This window comes from Mesocricetus auratus, unplaced genomic scaffold (genome assembly GCF_017639785.1).
Source record: "Mesocricetus auratus isolate SY011 unplaced genomic scaffold, BCM_Maur_2.0 Super-Scaffold_100676, whole genome shotgun sequence".
Lineage (NCBI taxonomy): Eukaryota > Metazoa > Chordata > Mammalia > Rodentia > Cricetidae > Mesocricetus > Mesocricetus auratus.
The window spans coordinates 174,188,912-174,211,702 of record NW_024429266.1 but is presented as its reverse complement, the minus strand read 5'-3'; the positions used below and the strand labels follow the sequence as shown (position 1 = coordinate 174,211,702).

Below are 22,791 nucleotides of genomic sequence, written 5' to 3'. Positions count from 1 at the left end.
CTTGTTAGAGCTTGTGAACTAGGCCTCCTTTCAGCCAGAACCCCAAGTCCTGTCCTCCAACCCAGCAGGGCAGGAGCATAGTCAGTCAGGCACTGCCCTTTATCTGCCAAAGGAGGCCACCTCACCTGTGACAGGATGTAACCAGAGGCCTGTGGGCCATTCAGGGCCCTGGTGTTCTGAAGCCAGAAGCACTTGCTCTGGTCCTTCAAGAAAGCCACGCGGTGCAGACGGAGGCACCTGTCGCCACATCACACCAGCTAGTAAATTACATGACGACTGTGGCTGGTCCCCACAGAGGCCTTGAGTTTTGTGAAGAGTCAGGCTGGGTGATGATGGGCCCAGGTCCACCCTGATAGACGCTGTTTCCCCTCAGCCACTGTGGCTCCTGCATTTGCCTAGCCCAGTGCTTCACAGAGCGCCCCCCCCACCGCCATGCTGCATCTCACTCCAGCCACACAAGGAGGGGAAGTTATTTGATTTCTGCCACGCTGGACCTCAGACCCTGGCAGTGAAGGAAGCAGTCCTGGACCTCTGAGGGTCCACTAGGGAGATGCAATGAGCATTTTGGTTAGTGACAGAATCCCCGCGGTGCCTGGTGGAGCATCACCAGGAATGACATGCCTTGTAAAGGCTGACCTATGCCCAAGAGACTCCAACAGCTAGCGATGCAGTGTCAAGACCATGGAGGACTTGATAGCTCCCTCTCTGTGGACTGGTGCTACTCATTACCAAATGTCACTTTGTGGAGCCCTGGATGTCCCACACCGCCTCACAAGTCCTCTCCTCACCCTCTGGAGCCTGAAGAACCCCCTCACTTTATGTCCTGAGAGGCCCAGAGAAGTGAGTGACTGTCCCTCACACCACACAGATAGAAGGCAGAAAGGCCAGTCTTTGGATGCTGCACATGCCACTCAGAGGCCTGCGGATGAAAAAGGCTGCTGTGTTTTCCTGCCTGCCCCAGCTGAGCTGCTCCCATAAGATTTTCACCCAGCATGTGGTCACAGCAGCCTCACCAGGCTTCCAAGTGAGTGCAAAACCCAGGGAGACAGTCCCCAGTGCTTCTGCTCATTGGCATGTGACCCCTTACAACAAAGAACACCGTCACGACTTGGTGAAGAGTGGTCACAGGAGAGACATTACCCTGCAAGGACACTCTTTGTCAGGGCCCCAGGCTCACCTTGGGAAGTTGGTGCCTCACACACAGGGAAACGAAGGCCCACACCACGGTAACTTGTTGAAGGTCAGACAGCTGGAAGTTGGCAGAGCAGCTCAGGTTCTAACTCAGGCCCCTCCAGAGCCGGTTGCAATGATGAAAAGGGGCAGACAGGGCTCAAAGCCCTCAAAGTTGCCTCTCAGGGTAACCCAGGCACAAAAAGAGAAACATGGCATGTACTCTCTCATATATGGATTTTAGATAGAGATCTGGGGAGTGCCAGCCTACAATCCCATGGCCAGAGAGTCTGGGAAACAGAACCTTCATCCAATGACTGATGGAAGCAGAGGCAGACTCGCACAGCTAAACACTGAACTGAACTCAAGGAACTCAGTGTCAGAGAGGGAGGACTGATGACCAAAGGGATTAAGACTGGGCTGGCTTAACCCCCAGAAACAGCTGACCTGACAAGGGTTAGCTCTTGAATCCCAGACTTATGGCTGGGAGCCCAGCATGGGACTGATCAAGACCCCCTGAATGTGGGTGTCGGTGGGGAGGCCTAGGCAATCTGTGGGGCCTTGTGTAGTAGATCAGTATTTATCCCTGGCATACAAATGGACTTTGGGTGCCCATCCCACAATGAGAGATGCACTCTCATCCTGGACTCTTGGGGGAGGGTATAGGCCCTGCCCTGGATGAAATGACAGACTATGGACACTCCCAGAGAGGGCCTCACCCTCCCTGGGGAAAGGAGGGGGCATTGGGGGGCTGGTGGGAGGGCGTGGGAGGAGGGGAGGGAAAGGGAGAGGAAACTGGGATTGGCATGTGAAGCAACCTGGTTTCTAATTTAAATTTAAAAAGTAAAATTAAAAAAATTGAAAATCAAGGTTAAAGTGCAGAATACAATACAGATAATCAAACTTGATCCATGTCCTATCATCTAGTTTATCTAGTCAACTGTCTATGTTTATCAATAAAGTTTTATTGACACAGTCAAAAAAAGTTGCCTCTCAGAGCAGCGGCATTGCAGATCTGGGGTGTGGCTCGGTTGGTAGAGTACTTGCCTGAAGTACACAAAGCCCTGAGTGCAACCCCCAGTACCAGTAAGCAGGGTATGGGGGTACACACTTGTACTCCCAAACTTGAGAGGTTGAATCAGGAGGATCAGAAGTCCAAGAGCATCCTCAGCTTCTTATCAAGCTCAAGGCTAGCCTAGGCGACATGAGACTCTATCTCAAGAAAAACAAAAATGAAACAGAGGGTGCTGTGCTCTTTGCACAATCCAGGCTGTCCATCCAGGCACATCAGCCATTTGCCTTCATGATTATTTCAATCTCCTTCTCATTTCTGAAGCAGGGTCTTGCTATTTAGTTCACACTGTCCTTGAGCTCACTATGTAGCCCAGGCTGGCCCAAAACTCACTTGGCAATTCTCCTGCCTCGACCTGCCCATTGCTGGAATTTGCAGGTGCCCATCCGCTTTCCCCTTTCCTCTGTGCCTCAGTTTCTTCACTCAGCATGTGGAATACTCCTAGCCCCATTGGTTCGCAACCTCCTTCATGAAGTGCAATCCATCCAAAAGGCCTAAATTAGTGTTCGTGGGTAAGGGGCATGATCCCAGGGCTCGGAGCCTGGACTTTTAAATCCAGGCAGCCCCAGGTGAAACCCAAAGGAGGGTATCTTTACCACTCCATACCTCAGTTTCTCCATCCATAAAACAGTTCACCAAATGAGGTCACAGGGGAGCCATGAGCAGTAAATGGTGCAGTGCCCATGCAGGGTAAACGGTGGGGACGCTGTGACCATTGCCCCAGTGTGAAGCCTTGGGCTGACTCCTCTGCCTGCCCGACCCACAGTGAGTACTGTGAACCCGGGAGGCCCCTAGGAGACTAGGGACAGGTGCAGCTTCTACACTCCCCTCCACAGGGACTCACTCTCGCTGAGTTGCCGGCACACGTGGTTCCCTGCACCTCCCACTCATCCCCCTGAAGCCCTTAGAATTCTTTCATTGTAAAAAAACATCCATTTCTACAGCCTGCCTCCTGGCCTGGTTCCTCCAGCAGCCATTTGTAACAGGAAGGACCCAGTGTCCTACGGTTTTCCTAAGAGTAACGTCAGGATGGAAAGGTCACAGGCATCCAGGTTAAGGCTCAGGTTGCCAATGTACACGTGCTCGCCAAGTCTGCCACTGGCCTCCATGACCCTGGTAATGTGCCTGGAGGCTTCCCTACCCTTTGTAAAGCCACTGAGAGTGAACTTGGGCGTAGAGGGGATGACCAGAGGAGACCCTGAGTGCCTCCCTCCAAAAAAACTTCAGTCCCTTTCACAAACACATCTGTCCTGGAGATGACCCTCTGGAGTCCAGCATTGTCCCCGAACCTCTGGTCTTCCAAGGCATGTGTATCTTGGAAAGACTAAATATCTATCGTAATTCAGAACAAAATATGCCACACTGCCCCAGCCCTCATGGAACTGACACTATGTAAAGGAGCCAAGTATAAGAAGAAAAAAAAAACATGTTGTTAATGATGTAAACAGAAGGGATTCTTGGGGACTAGGAGTGGAGTCCACCCTCACCAAAAGAGGCTCAGCCAAAGAGGGGGCATTCCCAGTAGAAGAAGCAGCATGTGCAAAGGCCCAGAGGCAGGAAAAACTGGGTTGAATCCTCAGGGAGGAGACTAGTGTCACAGGATCATAATGATGGAGATGGGACAGGGAGGCAGCAGAGGAAGGCAGGGAGCAGGGCTTGGGTCTTCGTAAGGACTGTGACTGTTAGCTGTATGTGATAGGAACCACAAGGGTGTAGTAGATAAGGATTCAACACAAACACAATGCACCTTGTGCTGTCAAAACACAGACTGAAGTTGGGAGACCAGGCAGTGAAGCTATCTCGGGCAGCAACAATGGTGAACTAACTGGGACAATCAGGCAGCAAAAGTCTGGCCAGAGATAAGTTTTTCTTTGGATAGAGTTTTGCTAGGTGTGTGCAACAGGATTAAGGGCTAAAGGGGGTCTGGCATATCCTAGCATAATGGTAGCACACACTTTTAATCCCAGCTCTGGAGTCAGAAGCAGGCAGATCTGAGAGTTCAAGGTCAGCCCAGTCTACATAGTGAGACCCTATCTTCCCCCATTCTAGCCCTAAGAAAAAAAATAAAAGAGGTGAATAGACCTAAAAGATCACCGTAGACAAAATACAAAGGGAAAGGAGAGATGACAGGAATATCTGTTGAGCACCTACTGGGTGTCTGGCTTGTAATGCCTTGTTTTCATCTTCATGACCAGGCACCATCCTGCCCGTGACATGGAGGAGCAGAAATAATCCAATCAGGGACACTCAGGTCACAGATGAAATGAAGGTATTAGCCCAGGAATATTTATCTCCAGGTCCATTTCATCTAAAAAAAAAAAAGCAGAACAAAACCTTCATTTTCTTCAGTTAATTTAAAAATAAAGTTTGAATTATTCAGATAAAACACATTCTCTGGTTCACACAGTCCAATCAGAGCAGGCTGTCACATCCAGTCCCAGTGCCTCTTCCCAGAGTGAGTGCCACCACCTTCGTGCGTCTGGGTCAGACCCTTGACCACCTCATGTCACACACGCGTGTGCGCCCACAGGAATGTAGCACTCTGCTTCACACAGATGCAGCTGAACATCACACACATGTGTGTGCCCACAGGAATGTAGCACTCTGCGTCACACAGATGCAGCTGAACATCACACACTGCTCCCATGCCAGTTTTCGCTCACTTCTACACTGGCGAACATAAACCGAGCTGGTTTCTTTAGAGAACTGCCGTGTAGTATATTGTGGGCTAGATGAAGCACAGTTTATTTAGCCCACTCAGTTTCCAAAGACAGAAACTCATTTTTCTATAAATGCAGCTTTTAAAGAGCTTGTAGGTTTTTTTTCTCAAATATGTAAGGCTTTTATTTATGCTAATGGAAGAACTCACATCACACTGACAGCACAAATATTTAGAAACAGCCAGCCTGGTGACTGTGTTTTCCAAATCCCCTTCAGGTGCCTTGGAGCTAGCTCTCATCCACAGCTCTGTGTGCTGGAACAGCGGGAGAGAGAGGCTGAGTTCTTGCCTTTGAGCTGGACACTGGGTCCTGTCTAAGGCAGCTAGCAGGCATGAAAAGGGCAGTCATGGAGCCTCTGCGGTCTGGGCTCCAGCTATGTGTCAAAACTGTGAAAAGGCAAGCTGCCCTGCTGCCGAGTCTGCGTGGTTAATACCAGAGATCAAAGGAAGGAAAGGGTGTCCTGTCCAGGTTCTAGACACCTATGGTGTGCCTAAAACATACCACATTTCACATTTTCTTTCCTCCAACACTTAGAGCAGGTTGTCCCTAGGCCCCATCTTTAGAATATGGAGGCTCAGAGAGAGGCACCCACCTTCGAACTGTCCAATGTGCAGGGCGCCCCCTTCTGGGAAGTGCTGCTTGCAGTATTTTTGTGTTGAAGCACTTCCTGTGAAGGAAGGGTCTGTCATACAGTCAATGAATATAGCCTTGCGGCCTCTATTTTTCCAAGGGACGGGGACAGGCCACCAAGAGGCAAGCTGGATGAAGTGTCTTTGAGGCTGACAGAGTATGGAATGGCCACAGTGTGTGTGTGTGTGTGTGTGTGTGTGTGTGTGTGCAACAAGGCTTAGTTTGAGGGGTATGGACCCCATCAGTAACACCCCCTTATGTCTCCCCAGCATGGGGAGGGCCAGGGTGGAAGAGGGGTCCAGGCCTCTTCCACAGCCAAATCACACTGCTTAAAGGCCAAGTAACTTCCATGTTTCGGTGTCTCAGTTTCCTGACTGAGTAACCATGGAATCATGATGTTCCTGCAAGAGATATCTGTAGGAACATTGGGGGCACACCACAGATCAGTGGAACTTGTGTTTCAGGTGAACAGCAAGTAATTAGTTTACTAGTCATATGTCCAAAAATGATACAGGCCATCACTCACACTAAAGGACATGTTTGGCATTTATCCTAAATGCCAAGTGGCTGGCTCTGTTTCATCTGGGGAATCCATACTCATGAGTATAACTCTTCCTTGGTACAAATAATTGATATTTTCACAGCATCTAGAGATCCCCACCAACCAGCCTCTACTCATAAGCCCCCTTCTCTGCCCATATAGAACATTCTGGAGCCATGAGATGAATACCGTGAAAGTCCCATGAACTTCACAGTAACTCAGTTTGACTCAGGTCAAGGACATTAGGGGATTTAAATCAGTGACCCTCGTGTCTGCATCTGAGTCAAGTTAGAGGCCCATGTTCCCCCACCATGTTCCTGTGTGTACAAGCACACTAGGGACCTCTGTCAGAGTCAGTGGTGTGACCATGCAGTCTGCAATGAACACTAAGTCGTGTGTGTATGTGAGAGTGTGTGTGTCTGTATGTGTGAGTGTGTGAGAGTGTGAGTGTGTTTGTGTGTGTCTGTGTATGTGTCTGTGTGTAAGTGTGTGTGTGAGTGTGTGTGTATTTGAGAGTGTGTGTATCTGTATGTGTGAGAGTGTGAGTGTGTTTGTGTGTGTCTGTGTATGTGTCTGTGTGTAAGTGTGTGTGAGTGTGTGTCTGTGTGTGTGAGTGTGTGTGTCTGTGTGTGTGAGTGTTTGTGTGTGTCTGTGTGTGAGTGTGTGAGTGTGTCTGTGTGTGAGTCTGTGTGTGTGAGTGTGTGTGTCTGTGTGTGTGAGTGTGTGTGTGAGTGTTTGTGTGTGTGTCTGTGTCTGTGAGTGTGTGTCTGTGTGTGTGAGTGTGTGTATGTGAGAGTGTGTGAGTGTGTGTGTCTGTGTGTGTGAGTGTGTATGTGTCTGGGTGTATGTGGGTGTGAGTGTGTCTGTGTGTGAGTGTGTGTCTGTGTGTGTGAGTGTGTATGTGTCTGTGTGTGAGTGTGAGTGTGTGTGAGTGTTTGTGTGTGTGTGTCTGTGTGTGTGTGAGTGTGTGTGAGCGTGTTCTAGCTTCCTCCTCCAGTCTTCTCAGCCTCGTGTCTGGGGCTGTCAAGTTCTCGGCCTGATGCACTTTCTGCATCAACTATGGCCTCCTGGAGGCTGTGAACCTGGCAGCTGCTTGAAACTCCAAGAAGTAAGACAGGTCACATGGGAGCTGGAAACACTGCAGAACTGAACAAAGAGCTGTCTTCTTGAGTTCACACTCTGTCACCCACCACCATGCAATCTGGACCAGTTGCTGTTCTCATTAGGCTGCCCAGTGATCCAAGGCCTACACGTGTCATGGCTCCCAGAGACCCTGGGCCCGAGGTCACCTAGAAGTCATTTTCCTTTTCTTGCCTCTGCAGACCAACAGCTCTCTATACAGAGCCTGCACTCCCCCTCCTGAGGAAGATGGTAACCACACAGGTGGCAGCAGGTAGCAGGTCCACACAGTGGCATCTGAGAACTTGCATTTCCTCCAGTTCCTGGGAGAGGCTTCTGGTCTGAGGACCACCACACCCCAGCAGTGCAGCAAGACAGATCCCAGGGAGTTCTCTCCACCTCAAGACACGGCCCTGCCCAGTTCAGTCAAAGACTGGCATAGGAGCCAGGGTGTGAATATACACTTTAAATGTCCCAGCAATGACAGTGCCGGGCCAGGTCAAGACTCTGTACTTAGTAGGAGGCTCATAATGACAGTACTAGCAGCTGACAGCCACTTGGTCCTTTGCCACTCTGAGCACAGGAAAGGCAAGCATCACTGCCATTCAAATGCCTGGCTCAAGGAAAATGGGGGCCCAGAGAGGAGAGGCCACCTGCCTGAGGGCGCAGGACCAGGTGTAGTTCAGGCATCTTATCCCATTTCACCATGTCAGCCAATTGCTGCAAGTCTCTAGTAGTAGTTTCCTGGGAGCTGCCCATTGAGCTAGCCTCTGGCAAGGGATAGAGCCTATGGACTCCTCCCACCGCCCAGCTGTTAGTGCTGTTGTTATCGCTGAACCACATCCACGTTATAACAGGGTCCCAACCCCATCACACCCTCCTTGATCACATGTGCAGGCACCCACAGTCCCCAGCTCATGCCGTGTCCTACGGCCGTCATCTGAAGCCTCTTGGGCACAGTCTAGTTTGAACCACTGTTGTTTTATTGAATGTAAGTAGCAGGGTCCTGGAGCTTCATGGTTTCAATGCCCTAGACACCTAGAGGTTGGGGACCCAGGTTGCCGTGGACCCATCATCAGGTGCAGGCACTGAGGGCTCTATGCAGAAGTTTGCTCAGCCTACCCTGACCACATCATCAGGCTGGAGAGAGCCCAGTGCCTGCTGGGCTTGTCTCACTGGCCTTCGTCATAGCATGACCCTATGCCTCAGTGTGCAGGTCTGTACAGCATGGCCCAGCAACTTGCCTATGTACAAAGCTCTGTCAGAGCTGTGGTTCAGGGATCCTCAAGCACAGTAGTCCTCAAACATCCCTGCCCCACCCAGAGAGTATAAAATCCACTCAGGGTCATGAACATGAAAGATAGGTACAGCCAAGTCCCCTGACTTAGGGAGAGGGGTGCTGACACCTAAGGCAGGTGAACACAGACTCAAGCATCCAGGCCAGGACTGGGTGTGGCTCCTTGGTGAAGCATTTTTCATAGCACACACAAGGTGCTGGGTTCCATCTCTAGTACAGCAAGAAAAGAAGAGCCCAACCTAACAGGCCCAGGACAGCCGTGGGGGTGGTGGCAATGGGGACATGGCAGTCAGTGGCAGTGGTGAGTGTGTGGTTGTTTGTGGTAGTCAGTAGTGGCCGTGGTAATGTGGTGTTTGTAGCCCCCAGTTGCTACTCACATAGGTTTGGACAGCGCACACTGGAACCCAACCCACAGGGATGTTGAAGTTGGCTACGATACATCTCCAGTGGGAGACCTTGTGTCAGATTCCAGCCTTCTGATTTATGAGAGCTTGGAAGATGTCTCCACTGGATCCCACGTTCCCCCTTCAAAGAGACAATGTGCTCTTTGCCTTAGTCTCCACTGCTCCTGATTGCCTCCCCCTGCCACCGTCACTCGTTGGCCCTCAGTCGTGGCATCTGCAGTCCCTGACTGTTGACATGGTGCCTGGGTTCTTAGGGTCTGGCCTATGCATCCCCAGCATAACAGAACCTCAGAGTCCTGTCCCCCAGAACTGATTCCCATGTTGTCCACCATTTGTCAATCATTAGAACCACAGAGCTTCAGGGGGATCCAAGACTCAATCAGGCCCTGGCTTAGTCCTCACCATACACACCCAGTTTCTTTACTTGAGTGCCAAGAAGGCACACATGTGAAAACAGCCCCTCTGCCCAGCTGCTCAGGAAGCTGGGAACCCTCTGGAAAGCCCATCTTAGTGAAGACCCTCGGTGTCTAGGTGGGAAAACAGGGTCAGAAAAGGGACTCGACAGTCAGAGGCCTGGAAAATCTCAGCGCAGGCCACTGGAGCTCCCTCCTCACAGGTTCCCCCCTCTCAATAGCACCCACTCCTGGAAGAAAGCCTAAAGCTCATCCACACTTGGTGTGCACAAGTAAGGAGTGCACCTCCCTCCAGGGAGTCCAGAAAACCAGAGATTTTGGTTAAAAGAATAAAGCCCAGGGCCTCTGAGATACAGGGCAGCAAAGAAGCCACACGGCCTCGGAGACTCCCAGGAGGCTGGGTTTGTTTTCTTGGTGTGCAGACATCCCAGCACAGGACAATGGGTTCAGGGCTTCCACATGTCAAACACAGGGCTCACAGGACCTCAGGGAAGCCCCCACCCTCTATAAAATAAATGGCCCAACTCCTGACTCCTCCTTCCTATGTAGATGAAAGCTAGGCTGCCCAGGGCTTCCTTTACCTCCTAGAGAGGCTCTATGGGACCCTGGGGCCTGACCTTTCTTCCTGTTTCCCCTGAAGACCAGGCCTGGATTGCAGGCTCCTAAGTGCTTACAACTCTGAGTCAGACCTGATGCCTGCACACCATCTTCTCCGGGTTCCTTAGAGGCTCAAACACTGTGTACAGAAAGGATGAATGAGTGGGTGCTCCCACAGAAGACTAAGACATAACCCAAAAGTCAGGCTATAGTACCTTCTTAAGGGTCAGCAAACTGACCCTGTAGGTTAAAGGCTCTTGCCACCAAGTCTGGTGACTAGTTCAGTCCCCAGAAAATAAAATAGCTGGTGCCCAGTTCCCACTCAAGCATGCCTTCTCAGGAAAGTACTAAAGGCCTGAGAGTTTTTTTAAGATGCACCCCTCCCCTGACTCCACCCGCCCTAGCTGTCCCGTTAAGTGAGTCTGGAAGATCTTACTACACTCAGACATGTGACCTGCAGTCATGACAGACTTCCTGTGCAGGCCTGAAACCAACCTTTGCCCCAGAGCATGAAACTGGATGAGGGAGGATTTATCCCACGAATCCATAATCCATAACCCATAGAGAGGACCAGTAATAAGGTGGCTGCATTCTGCCCCTATAAGACAGTGGGTATGCTGTGTAGGAGCAAGGAGGCTGTCCTTGGCTCAAACAGAGCACAAGCCAGACTCTGGCTAGGTGGCTTCAGTGGTGAAGGTGCTTGCTGCGCAAGCGTGGCAACCAAAGAGTCTCAGAACTCTTATGAAGGTAGAAAAAAACAGCTCGCTCCACAGTTTCCCTCTGGCCTATAAACACACGCTATGACATACATGTGTCCCACAAATATCACACACTTCCACACACAAGAATAATGATAATAAGTTAAGAAGCATAGATCAGAACAGGACACTGCCACGGCCCAAGTGTCTGCCACACAGCTTATTTCCCTACTAGTACTCAACACACCAATCTCTGCACACTCACTCAAGGGCTCACTAGTCCTTAGTTATCTATGTCTTTGTGCAGACACACAGAAGGAGGCCCTGTGGAGGGCTCAGCATGGGCTTACAAGGGCAGAGGGAGTCAGAGGCCAGGCAGGAACAGCCCTGGGTGGGCTGGGATGGAGGCAGAGAGTGGAAGAGGAGACCTCAGCTGTGGTCCAGAAGTCAGACCAGAAGCAGTGCAGCAGGATGGGACATGTGACTTCAATCTGGAAATGATGAGATACTTCCAGTGTTGCAAGATCAGAGGTCAGGTGCATGTGGCTACAGGGTTATCTAGACTCAGACAGCTGGTGCGTTGTCAGTGGACCCCACGGCTCCAACAGGTGCTTGTCAAGGCTTGTTCTTGCTGCCCTGGTCCAGGAGCCATAGCCAGAACCACCTGAGTGCCTGCTGCCCTCAAGACGGGTCTCACAGTAATGCATGTGTGTGTCCGCCGGAGACTGGCTCCCAGCTGGGTTTGTGTTGTCTCGTTCTCAACTCTGCCACAGGATCTGCTGCAGGGCTGAACACTGCACTGGTGCATAATAAAAACTTGCTGACTCAAGCAACACACGAGCCTGTGGGCTAGGTGCCCCTACCACCACCATCGCCATCATCACCACAGCAGAAAGGGACTGAGGGTTGGACTGGATGCAAAGTCCAGAGGAGGCTCATTGTGGAAAATGAAGCGATACTCCATGATACTCCAAGCTCTGCCGTGTTTAAGAAGTGGGAACTCAGAACATGGAAGAAGCAGGCTGCATGGTTGTCTCCATGCTCACTGGAGCAGACTATCCTACACTAGGTGGCCTTGAGCCAGGAATGGTTTCTCTTACAGCTCTGAAACCCCAAGCCAGAGTGTTGATCAGACTCTGCCATCAGGAGAGGCCATTCCCAACTTCTTTCAGCGTCTGGTGACTCTGTGGTGTCCTTGGTTATAGCTGTGTCCCTCCAATCTCTGTCCATCCTCTTACATAGCTGTCTCCCTGCCTGAGTCAGTATTTCCCACAAGGACACTTATCTCAGGACAGAGGGACACCTGGGTAATCTATGATGCTCTGGCCTTGCTCACATCTCCAGAAAGTGTTTTCCCAAGGCAGGTCACTAACCCAGGTCCTGGGAGTTAAGCTTACATATTCACAGATTCCTCAGCTTACAATGGTCTGGCTAAGAATTTGTCAACTGAAGGAGGCTCTGTGTGGTATGACTCTGCTGAGCTATAGTGGAGTGGGCTGGGCTGAGCATGGGCAGAGTCAGGCATATGAAATGTTCTTTAGCATGCATGCTCATGAGGATGGATACCGCCGTGACTCTAGAAGCATCCCTGTTTCTAGGTTCCTCTATTCACTTAGCAGGGGCCCCTTGGGACATGAATAGCTTGGAACACAGGGCTCCTAGGCCAAATGCCTAGGAAGGTTCCAGCCACGTTCGCCCGCTCCCTCCTTAGCTCCCAGAGATAGGCATGCATCTCTCCTGGCCCCTGCCCAACTCATCTGTCATTTGTCCACAGGTTTGCCAGGCACCGCTCCAGACCTGGAAAAGAGGAAACAGATTTTTGGGCAAAACTTCATACCTCCAAAGAAGCCAAAAACTTTCCTGCAGCTGGTATGGGAAGCACTGCAGGACGTGACACTCATCATCCTGGAGATCGCGGCCATCATCTCCCTGGGGCTATCCTTCTACCACCCACCTGGAGAGAGCAACGAAGGTAGGGTGTCCCGGACACTCCTACAGCACACAGCTTGTGGAGGGCACCCACAGCACTGCAGAGGGGGCAAGCTCACTGGGACTCAGGCCACAGAGACCAGGACAGGCCCAAGGTCCCAGTCAGTCCTCTGTGAGTGCAAGGCTAAGCCAAGAGTGATAAAAGCTATAGTGGGCATTTATTGGGCACCTCCAGTATGCCCAGCTTGTGCCTCCTTTAAAGATGAGGAGACTGGGACATAGAGAAGGCAGTTGAGTCGCTCTGGGTCACCCAGTGTCTAAGTTTGTTTTCTTTTATTCTCACAAAATATCACCAACTACCTGATTTATAAATAGACATGTCTTTTGTTCTGGAGAGTTCCAATCCCAACAGCAAGGCTTGGTGAGGGACTTGAGCTGCACCATAGCATGATGGGGGAAAGGGTTGCATGGGAAGGCCAGGCATTTTTTTCATGCTGCCTCAGCTATTTCCTTGCCCCGGATGAGACCACCCTGTGACTTCATCTAGTCCATGTCATCTCACCAAGGCCCCTTTCCCAAAGACCACCCATATGGGAGCCTAGGGATTAAATATCCAATGTGAGACCACAGTGCCCACCTAGGAGAAAGGACTCAGTTTGGCCGTGGACCATGATACAGCATGCCGCCAGGCTCCTTCCAAGGCTACTTCTTCCTGACACCTGACCATGGGAGCAGGAGTCAGTTCTCTCTTTCTGCCACATGGGTCCTGGGGATTGAATTCAGGTCACCAGGCTTGGCAGCAAGCGCTTTACCCACTGTGCTGTCTAACTCGCCCTGATTTCTTTCCATAGAGGATGGGGAGGTGGCAAATATAAAGTTGGGCAGAAAATGTTGGAAGCAAACAAACCAGTTGTGATTTCTACTGTGATTCAGATTTAAGTTTGACTTGAGCTTCCAAATAGCCAGGGCAGAAAGAGAAGATGGATGATTTTCATAGGTCAATTTATTAGCAAGAAAGAAGGTGAGATTTTCTGACAATGGATCTTGGGACGGACGTTCCTGTAGGATAGTGAGAGGGATGCACTGTGTACAGCCTTCCTTATGGTTCCAGCTGAAGTTGGTAAGGCTGACATAAGTTGGTAGTTTCCAGAGCTACCCCAAATCCGGAACTGTTGTGGCAGAAACCCATTGCCTCTTCTCTATAGACATATACTATTCCTTCTTTATTTTTGAGATTGTAATTTAGTTACATTTCTCCTTTCCTTTTCCTCCCTCCAAACCCTGTCATATCCCCCTCCCAGCTTTCCAAGTCTCTTTTCTCATCAATTGTTATTGCATGCATATATATTTGTACATACGCATATATTCCCAAATATAACCTGAGTCCATATAATATTAATTGTATGTATGTTTTCAGGAGTGACCATTTGACAGTCAGTTGGTATGCTCTTCCCTGGGGAGGGCCACCTCTCCTGCTCCCAGTTTTACTCGGTTGTCTGTAGTTCTTTGTGTAAGATTGAAGGGTCTCTTGGGCTTTTTCCATGTGTAATTTGGCATGTTCGCTGGAGTCATCCTTGTTCAGCTCACATTTGGGCAGTGAGTGGTGTTGATAAAACATTATGGGTGTAGCTTATGATGTTGCTTAGAGACACAATCTCACAGCAAAGTCCCTGGTCCTCTGGCTCTTACAATCTTTCTGCCCTTTCTTCCTAAATGTTCCCTGACCCTTAGACGTGGGAATGTTTTATAGATGCATCTATCCACTGCATTTTGATTGGCTGTGTTTTCTGTAATGGTCTCCGTCTATTGCAAAGAGAAGTTATCATTGGTGAGGGTTGAACAGTACACTCATCAGGCTAGACCCAGGAGGAGCTAGATGCTATTCTTGTGAGTTCCCAAGTCTGTGGAGGGTGTGCCAAGGTCACTCACCAAGGGGCTGAAACTCTGACTCTGGCAAAAACATCCAACTCCACAAAAAGGGCTGGGGCTGAGTCACCAGCATCAGTGGCCTCCCATGGCCCTGGTAAGCAAGGTTGAGATGAGGGCAGCTGGCAGAGGCCAAGACAGAAAGACAGAGCTCCTGGGGTGTGCTGAGAGAGACCCCGTGGTTCCAGACAGATAACTGCTTCCATGAACATCTCTGGGGTGCACAAACCCAGAGTCCAGAGATCATGGCTTGGTGGCTGGAGTGTGGCCCAAGCTGGCCTGTTTCTGTCCGTGCTGCACCTCATTGCTGCTGGTCCAGCCACACGTTCAGTGGAAGGCAACTGCCTACACTGTGTCCCACTAGCAAAGCGATGGAGGGAGGGAGACAGGACAGGTTCCTCACAGCCTAGTGTAGTTGGCTGGGTTTTTCATTTGTTTGTTTCTTTGTTTTTGTTGCTGTTGTTGTTGGGTTCTTTTGCTCTTAGCTCTTGCTCTTTTTTGGAGGCCTGCCACCCAGCACCCAAATAAATCACATGGATTCTTATTCTTTCTTATGTATGCCTGGCCTTAGCTTGACTTGTTTCTAGTCATCTTTTCTTAAATTATCCCATCTACATTTTGCCTCTGGGCTTTTACCTTTCTCTATTTCTGTATACCTTTCTTTTCTTCTTACTCCATGGCTGGCTGTATAGCTGGGTGGCTGGCACCTGATGTCCTCCTCTCCACCTTTTCTCACTCCTCTATCTCTTCTTCCCAGAGTTCTCCTCCTAATTATTCTCTCTGCGTGCCAGGCCCACCTATCCCTCTCTCTGCCTAGCTATTGGCCATTCAGCTCTTTATTAGGCCAATCAGATATTTTAGACAGGCAAAGTAACACAACTTCACAGAGTTAAACAAATGCAACATAAAAGAATGCAACACATCTTTGCATCATTAAACAAGTGTTCCACGGCATAGACAACTGTAACACATCTTAATATTCTACAACACTCTAGTCCTCCAGGAGAGGTGGAACCCTTTCCACCACCTTGATAAGCATCTGCATGCAGCCCAAATGGGAGTCTGCCTGCAGCGTTACTCACATGCCCTTGTCTTGAGCAACCAAGAGTCAACGTCTGGGCTGACAGAGTTCTTATTTGGCTGGTATGTAGTCTGCATTTTATTGAACAAGTGAAAGTATGGGCTAGGGGAGAGGACAGTTGCCTAGAATTGACCTCAGACTCATGGGCTGTAGTCCCAAACCAGGCTTTAAGCTGCCGTCGGTGTGGACAACAAACCAGGGTGAGAGGCAGATGCCTGGGCCCCATGTTACAGTCAGGGGTCAGGCAAGTAGAGGACCCCAGCGGACATGGGCTCAAATCCAGATGTTCCAGTCCTGGCAAGGGATGGGCTCCTGCAGTCTTGCCTTCTGATCTGTACAAGGAACACAGATCCTGGGACACAGGCAGCAGGGTCCTAAGATGGATCTGTGGGGTACTCAGGAAAAGGGGGAAGAGTACCTTTGGCATGTGTTAGGTGTTTGTTGGAAGCTCAGAGAGGCTGAGTCAGTTACCTGGGGTTGCATAGCAGGGCCTAGACTTTGACTCTGTATCTTTCCAAGTCTGGAATCTCAGAGTGTTATGCTGACTTAACTCTGAGTGTCCTAGTACACCAATAATCACACACACACACACACACACACACACACACACACACACACACGGAGGCTCTAAGGAAGCACACAAGGGGAGACAGGCATCTCTTTTGCAGAGCACTGACAAGAAGTTGGTACAACCAAAATCCTACAAAATGGAGTATCAGGCTCTGGATTCAAGTCCTCCCTTCCCCACTCTCATGTCTCAGAGTGTATACAACCATCCCCTGGCTCCTACTGAAACTTTCTGTGGATGCTTTGGATGTTATTTACCACCTTCTGTATACTTGAAGTCCTCTCTGGGTTTCTGATGACACCCAGTGTGACAGCTGTGTGAACAGCTGTGAGACCATGTTACTTAGAGAATAATGACAAGAGAGACCTGGGCATGCTCATTACAGATGCGGTGTCTCCTCACTGATAATTTCCTATCTGTGGCTGGCCACAGGTCAGGAGTCTGAGTTCTATGGCACTCAGAGCTAACAACACGAGGATTCCATCTCTAAGGTTCCCTGTTCTTCCCATGCTTGGGGTAGGGAGCTGTATCTCTGCGGGTGTCGTTCACAGAGACACAGGACCACAATCCCTTAGCTCCCTCATCTCAGGTGACTTAATTCCAACTGGTCCCTGCTCTATGCCATGTGCTCAGGGCCTGAGCCCATGAGGCCCCATGGTGGGCACTTCTCAAGGAGGGCTCCCTTCACCCTGTGGCCCACCCGAGGATGGGGCCACCCATGGTCACCCCATTCTGCTGATGAGAAAATTGAGCCAGTCTGCAGCTGAGATTTGAACTTGGGTCAGTCTGGTTAAGCCGTTTAAGTTACTGAGACAATTCAAAACTTCCAAAGGGACAAACAGCCCTTCAGGGGTTTACTGGCCTTTAGGGAGTGCTGATTCAACTAGAGACCCGAAATCTTCCACTGGCTTGTGTTCCTGGCCACAGTGATCCTTTACCTTCCCACACATGCCCTGACCTTGTCTCATTGCTTCCGACCCCTGGGCTTCCAGAGGCTTCTATTGGGTGGGGTCCCTTGAAACTGCTCTTCTCTATTTCTTGGGATCAGATTGGATGCCCAGATGAGTCTTTGTCACCTGCCATGGGCTCAGAGGTGCAGGGTCTCAGGGCAGGACAAGTACAGGCTCATATTCCAGGCCTAGATTCAAACTCTAGATCTGCTGTGTGACTCCAGCTGAGTCACTGCCCGTCTCTGAGCCTCTTTCCTTTCTTTGGCTGCCTGGAGGATGAGGATGGATCCTTTAGGCTGCCCACGCCTCTGGCAACCTAGCCCCGGTGGAAGGTGCCCTTCTGAGTTGACCAAGGGAGATGGTCAGACACTGCTCCTGGAATGTAAACCATGAGGAGAGCACCAGCTCTCACCCACGATGTGACCCCTGGCTTCTCGGAGTCTTGGGTTCTGCATTCAGAAATGTCAGATGCCTCTTGGTCTTGAGACCCCTGTAGGGAGTAAGGAGAGGTTGGGGAGTCACAGGTTCACAATCTGGCATTGTGGGCCTTCAGTTTGAGCCTCCATATTGGGCATATTGGTATTTTTCTTTTTCTCATCCCCCCATTGGTCTGGACAACCTTGAGATCTGTGGGCCCTTACTAGGGACTCAGTAGTGCCAAGTGCGGGGTACAGGGTCCCTGTGGGTGAGGTAGCAACCTGTGTCTTGAGTCCCGTTGCCCTCGCTGTGGCCTGAGTTGAGGGGAACCTGCTACATGGTAAATGTACCCAGGAGTTGCCCCTTTCCTGTCCCCAAGCCCCAGGAGGTGTTGCCAGCAATGCCGCCCGCCATTTCCATGGCATTACATAAAGGCAGGCATGGTATAATCCCAGCACTCAGAAGCAGAAACAGGAGAATCAGGATTCCAACATCATCTCAGCTAATTTCAGGCAAGCATGGGCTACATGAAATCCTGTCTCATGAGAAAACTGACACCCAGAGAGTCATTCATTTGAGGTCTCACATCTAGGACAAAGGTAAGGCCAGTATGGTTCAGATGGTGGCTTTGAAGTCATGCTGTCTGGGGTAGCATTCTTGCTTTCCACCCGCCTTTCCTACTTTGGGCAGTTAGTAGATCTCTCTGAGAAGCCTTAGCCTCCCATCAGTGGGAGACATACAGCAGGGGCCCTATAAAGTGACCAGGAGGTGCCCTTTGCCCAGAGCATGGCACACAAAGGCACACCGAGGCCATCATCTGATTACCAGTGATTACTTGGCACAGCTAAGCTACGTGGAAGCTCTTGTCCGGTGGCTGGGGATCCACTGTGTCCTTGTCTCTCTACAGGATGTGCCACGGCCCAGGGTGGGGCAGAGGACGAAGGTGAGGCTGAAGCAGGCTGGATTGAAGGGGCCGCCATCCTGCTGTCAGTCATCTGTGTGGTCCTAGTCACAGCCTTCAATGACTGGAGTAAAGAGAAACAGTTCCGGGGCCTGCAGAGCCGCATCGAGCAGGAGCAGAAGTTCACCGTAGTCCGGGCTGGACAGGTGGTCCAGATCCCTGTGGCCGAGATCGTGGTTGGGGACATCGCCCAGATCAAATATGGCAAGTCTCCCTAGCCATGATTCTAGATCTGGAGTCTGGGTAGAAGTGGGACAGGACAGGCAGATACGAAGAGCCCAACCCAGGGAACGGGGTGGGGTCCATAAAAGCTGATGTTGTGGCAGAATATATTCTGAGGCCCCAAGGGTCCCAGAGGAGACAGGTTTCCCAAATCCAGTTAAATAAGAAATGTCAGAGTCACAGCATGCATGCCAATGCACTCCAGCTTCCATCTGTAGCAGACATGACTAATCGATCACTGCTCGTAGTCTGAATACAGCCTCAGAAGGCTTCCCAGCACAGCACCACTAATACTCAGAGTGAGTTTATGAGGCAAAATCCATTTCCTATCCCTGAATTGACTTCATATAGATCTTTCCAGGCTGGTGGAAGTAGCAAGAGCTGAAGTGGGTGGGTGAGTATTCCAAGCCGGTCATATTCCTACTGAAAAGCAGGTAGGCTAGCTCCAGATGGGGTTTGGATAAGATATGCCCTAGGTCAGTAGACACAGGCTGGGGAGATGGGAGTGGCACTCCTCACTCAGTCCTAGAGGCTTACTTGACCAGAGTGTTTTCAGTCCACCCAAAATAGCCTGCTTTGTCATGAAAGACCTTCTGAAAAGACTACAGGAAAATGAACCACAGAGCACCCTGGGCCCAGGGACATATCAGGTCAAAGGATATACACTCTGAAGGAAATACCTGTATGGACCAGGGTGGCTCTGTGTCAGGCCCCAAGGTGTCACTTTAGCTACCCATTGGCCTTCAGGTACCATCTTGGCTCTGCACTCTGGGTCCTAGTTGGCACCTCCCCCAGGGGTGCCCCAGCTTCTCTGGTCACCTGACTCTGCTGACTCCCTGTCTCTCTCCAATCAGGTGACCTCCTTCCTGCCGATGGCCTCTTCATCCAGGGCAATGACCTCAAGATCGACGAGAGCTCGCTCACAGGAGAGTCTGACCAGGTGCGCAAGTCTGTGGATAAGGACCCCATGCTGCTGTCAGGTAAGCTGCAGCCCACAGGTCCCTGTGGCCACTTCCCATCCACCATGGGGAAGCTGGTGTGGCCCTGACTCTCGGGTTGATGGCAGGGTCAGCTCCCTGTGTGCACACCATCCTTTCCCAAGCAAGCTCACATTATGCCTGCCATGCAGAGCCATGCCTGGCCTGGCAATACTACAGCAAACATCACAGAGTGTCTTCTTATCCCTGCAACATAGCTTCTAGTGGCATGGTTTCCTGCAAATTGACAGTCTTTCTGGACACCCACTATGCACCAGGCCCTGTGATGGGGGAAGGGACATGGAATGAAGCCAGTCTTGCCCTTCCTGGGGAAGAGCTCACAGAGCAGGGAGGAAAACAAATGCAAAAAGCCCAGAGGCAGGACCACACTGAAGCGGGGCATAGCAGGATATAGATGCTTGGATTCTGAACTGTGGTGAGGAATCAGGACGTTATTCTGAGTAGGATGGAGCTGCCCTGATGGGGCTGCATAATGACATTGGATTTTTTTGTTAGTTTTTAGTTTTTCTGGATACCACAGGGACAAAAAATGTGCTGGGGCGGCTATGACGGGTGGAACAACTCCATGAACCCCTTCCCTGCAGAGATAGCTAGTAGACCACATTGCCTGGCCATGCTGTTGGGGTCTCCGCAACCCCCCAACAGCTAACTGCACAGTAGAGACATAAAATGGTATGCAAAAGTCAAGAAGGGAGCAGAGAGGTCAGAAGGGATGCATTGAGCTGGGGTTTAGAGGATGAACAGGAGCTCGCTTGGTTAATTCCCTGCAGGTGGGCGGGACTCCCTGGCAATACAAAAGGAAGATCTGTGAATCTTTCAGGTAATGGAAAGGCTGAAGCATTTATGTATCCAGAATTTATTCACTGCTTGTCTTAGTAGGGGTTTCTATTGCTGTAATGTAACACCATGACCAAAAGCAACGTGGGGAGCAAAGGGTTTATTTTATTCACAGTTCCATATAATAGTTCATCAGCCAAAGCAGTTGGAAACTCAAACAGTTCAGAAACCCGGAGAGGCCATGGAGGAGAGCTGCTTACCAGCTTGTTCCCCACGGCTTGCTTAACCTGCTGTCTTACAGAACCCAGGGCCACCAACCCAGGCCTGGACCCCACCCACAACAGGCTAGGTCCTCTCCTATCAACACTAATTGAGAAAATGCCCTACAGCTAGACCTCCTGGAGGCATTTTCTCAGTTAGTACTCCCTTATCTCAGATGACTCTTGTTAAGAGAAGCTTTTTCTTTTGCTAGCCGCTTTGGTTTATCTCCGGCCAGCCGCCTGGGCTCTCCTTCGCCAGCATGGTTCTGGAGCCGCATCAGTCCCAAATAAACACACAGGTGGCTATATTAATTATGAAGCTGTTGGCCTTGCTTGTCTCTTACTGGCTAGCTCTGCTTTAAGTAATTACCCCATAATTGTTAATCTAAGTATGCTTCTTACCGGAGAGGTTCCAGGCTTCCTACCCCAATGGTGGTTACATCTCGAACTCTCTTGTGTTTCTCCTACCCAGAGTCCTCCTGGACTCCTAGTCCCTCCTATCTAGATTCCCTATTGGCCAGACAGTACTTTATTGACAAATGCACAGGCAAATAACAGGACTTCCCCAACAGACTCTAGCCTGTGTCAAGTTGACATGAAATTAGAAATTAGACAACATAGCCCTATATCTAGTTTGCTTTGAAGACCAGGCTAGCCTCATCCCCTATATCTATTAAGCACCTACTGTATGCCAGTGGCTAAGGTCTGTGCTGTGCTAGAATTTAGAATCTGGTGAGGACAGTAGTCAAGGAAGGAAATGCAAGCAAATAGGTGATTTCTGGGGTGGTAAATCCATCAAAGACACATGATTGCATTGAAAAGGGGCCCTGGGATCAGGAAGAATCTCAACAGGCCAGGAAACACCTGACTCTGGAGGTTGTGTTAGAGCTAAATTCATAACATTGAGAAAAGTATCCCTGGCAGAGAAACAGCCAGTTCAAAGGCCCTGGCATCTGAGCAAGGGATCATGGGAAGTCTCCAGGGCATTCTGGGAATAAAGAGCCATGTGAGAGATCAGGAGATGGTCCTAGCCCTATCAGCCTGGTTCTAGCCTCTGAGCTGCAGGAGTTGACAGACAGGTAGCCATCCTTGGGGAAAGTGTGCAGTGGTTTCTATGGGTGTCCAGGGTAGATGGTGACAGTCTCCAGATAGCATGGAGAAAGAGCAGGAGGGAGGATGCTAGCAGGAGCCTGGTGGGGACAGCATTCAGAGTCACTGGCTAACAGTGTCACAAACCAACCAGGGAGGACTCCAGGATGGAGAGAGATTCCAGAATCTGGCTGCCACTGGTTTAGGGTGAATCACCGGGTCCCAGGCCCCTCACAGAGGCAAAGGGCCCAGAGGGAAAGAGGGAGCTGGAAATGATTCCAAGCTTGAGGTGAAGGCAAAGCCAGGAAGAAGCAGGAGGGGAGAGTGAGGAGGAGTTTGAGGAGCACAGCTAGGACTTCTATGGTTCTTGTCACTTCCTTCTCTCAGGGAGAAGGGAGGAGTTGGGCCAGAAGTGCTAGAAGCCAGAAAAGAACAGAGGCCTAAGGTTCTTGGAAATGGGATAAAGAACGCATCCCAGATGGGCTAGGTTGGAGCTGTTGACAGTGAGGATGCTCCAGGTCTCATCGGTAATCAAGTAGCCCTTGAAGCTGGTCATCGGGTCAGGAGCAGGGGACATGTGAGAACCAAGGCAGGCAAGGGAGATCTGCAAGGGAGATGTACAGAAGCCACCACAGGTCCCCAAGGTTATGAGAAGCTAGAAAAGTGGCTTTGCTTCGCCCTCCAGATATCAAGGTCCAAGGAGCATCCTTGTAGGCAAGAGTAGAGGATGGCTGGACCAGAGATTTCCATAGGTTGTCCTGACCTTGCGGGGCTGGTGGGCTGGTGGGAGGCTCCAGAAAGCATGGCTCTCAGCTTGAAAGGGCCTGCTCACAGGGCAGGTAGAAAAAGGAAAGTTGGAGTTGAGGTCCCCAAAGATAGCCCCAGCACATAATAAACTAACTTGGTGGATGAGGAAGAAGCCGGCCACACACAGACCAGCTGCGTGACAGGA

General features: G+C 50.5%; 1 protein-coding gene across 11 annotated transcripts in view; it reads left to right on the top strand.

The window, feature by feature from the left end:
* Atp2b2 (ATPase plasma membrane Ca2+ transporting 2) overlaps nt 1–22,791 on the top strand; it is a 295,835-nt gene that overhangs the window by 205,090 nt on the left and 67,954 nt on the right. For all 11 annotated transcript variants that reach the window (XM_013110372.2, XM_013110370.2, XM_040738220.1 and 8 more), the window contains 3 exons: nt 12,436–12,633; nt 18,440–18,697; nt 19,570–19,695. In XM_013110372.2, the coding sequence (XP_012965826.1) occupies nt 12,436–12,633; nt 18,440–18,697; nt 19,570–19,695 (582 nt within the window). The remainder of the gene's footprint in view (nt 1–12,435; nt 12,634–18,439; nt 18,698–19,569; nt 19,696–22,791) is intronic.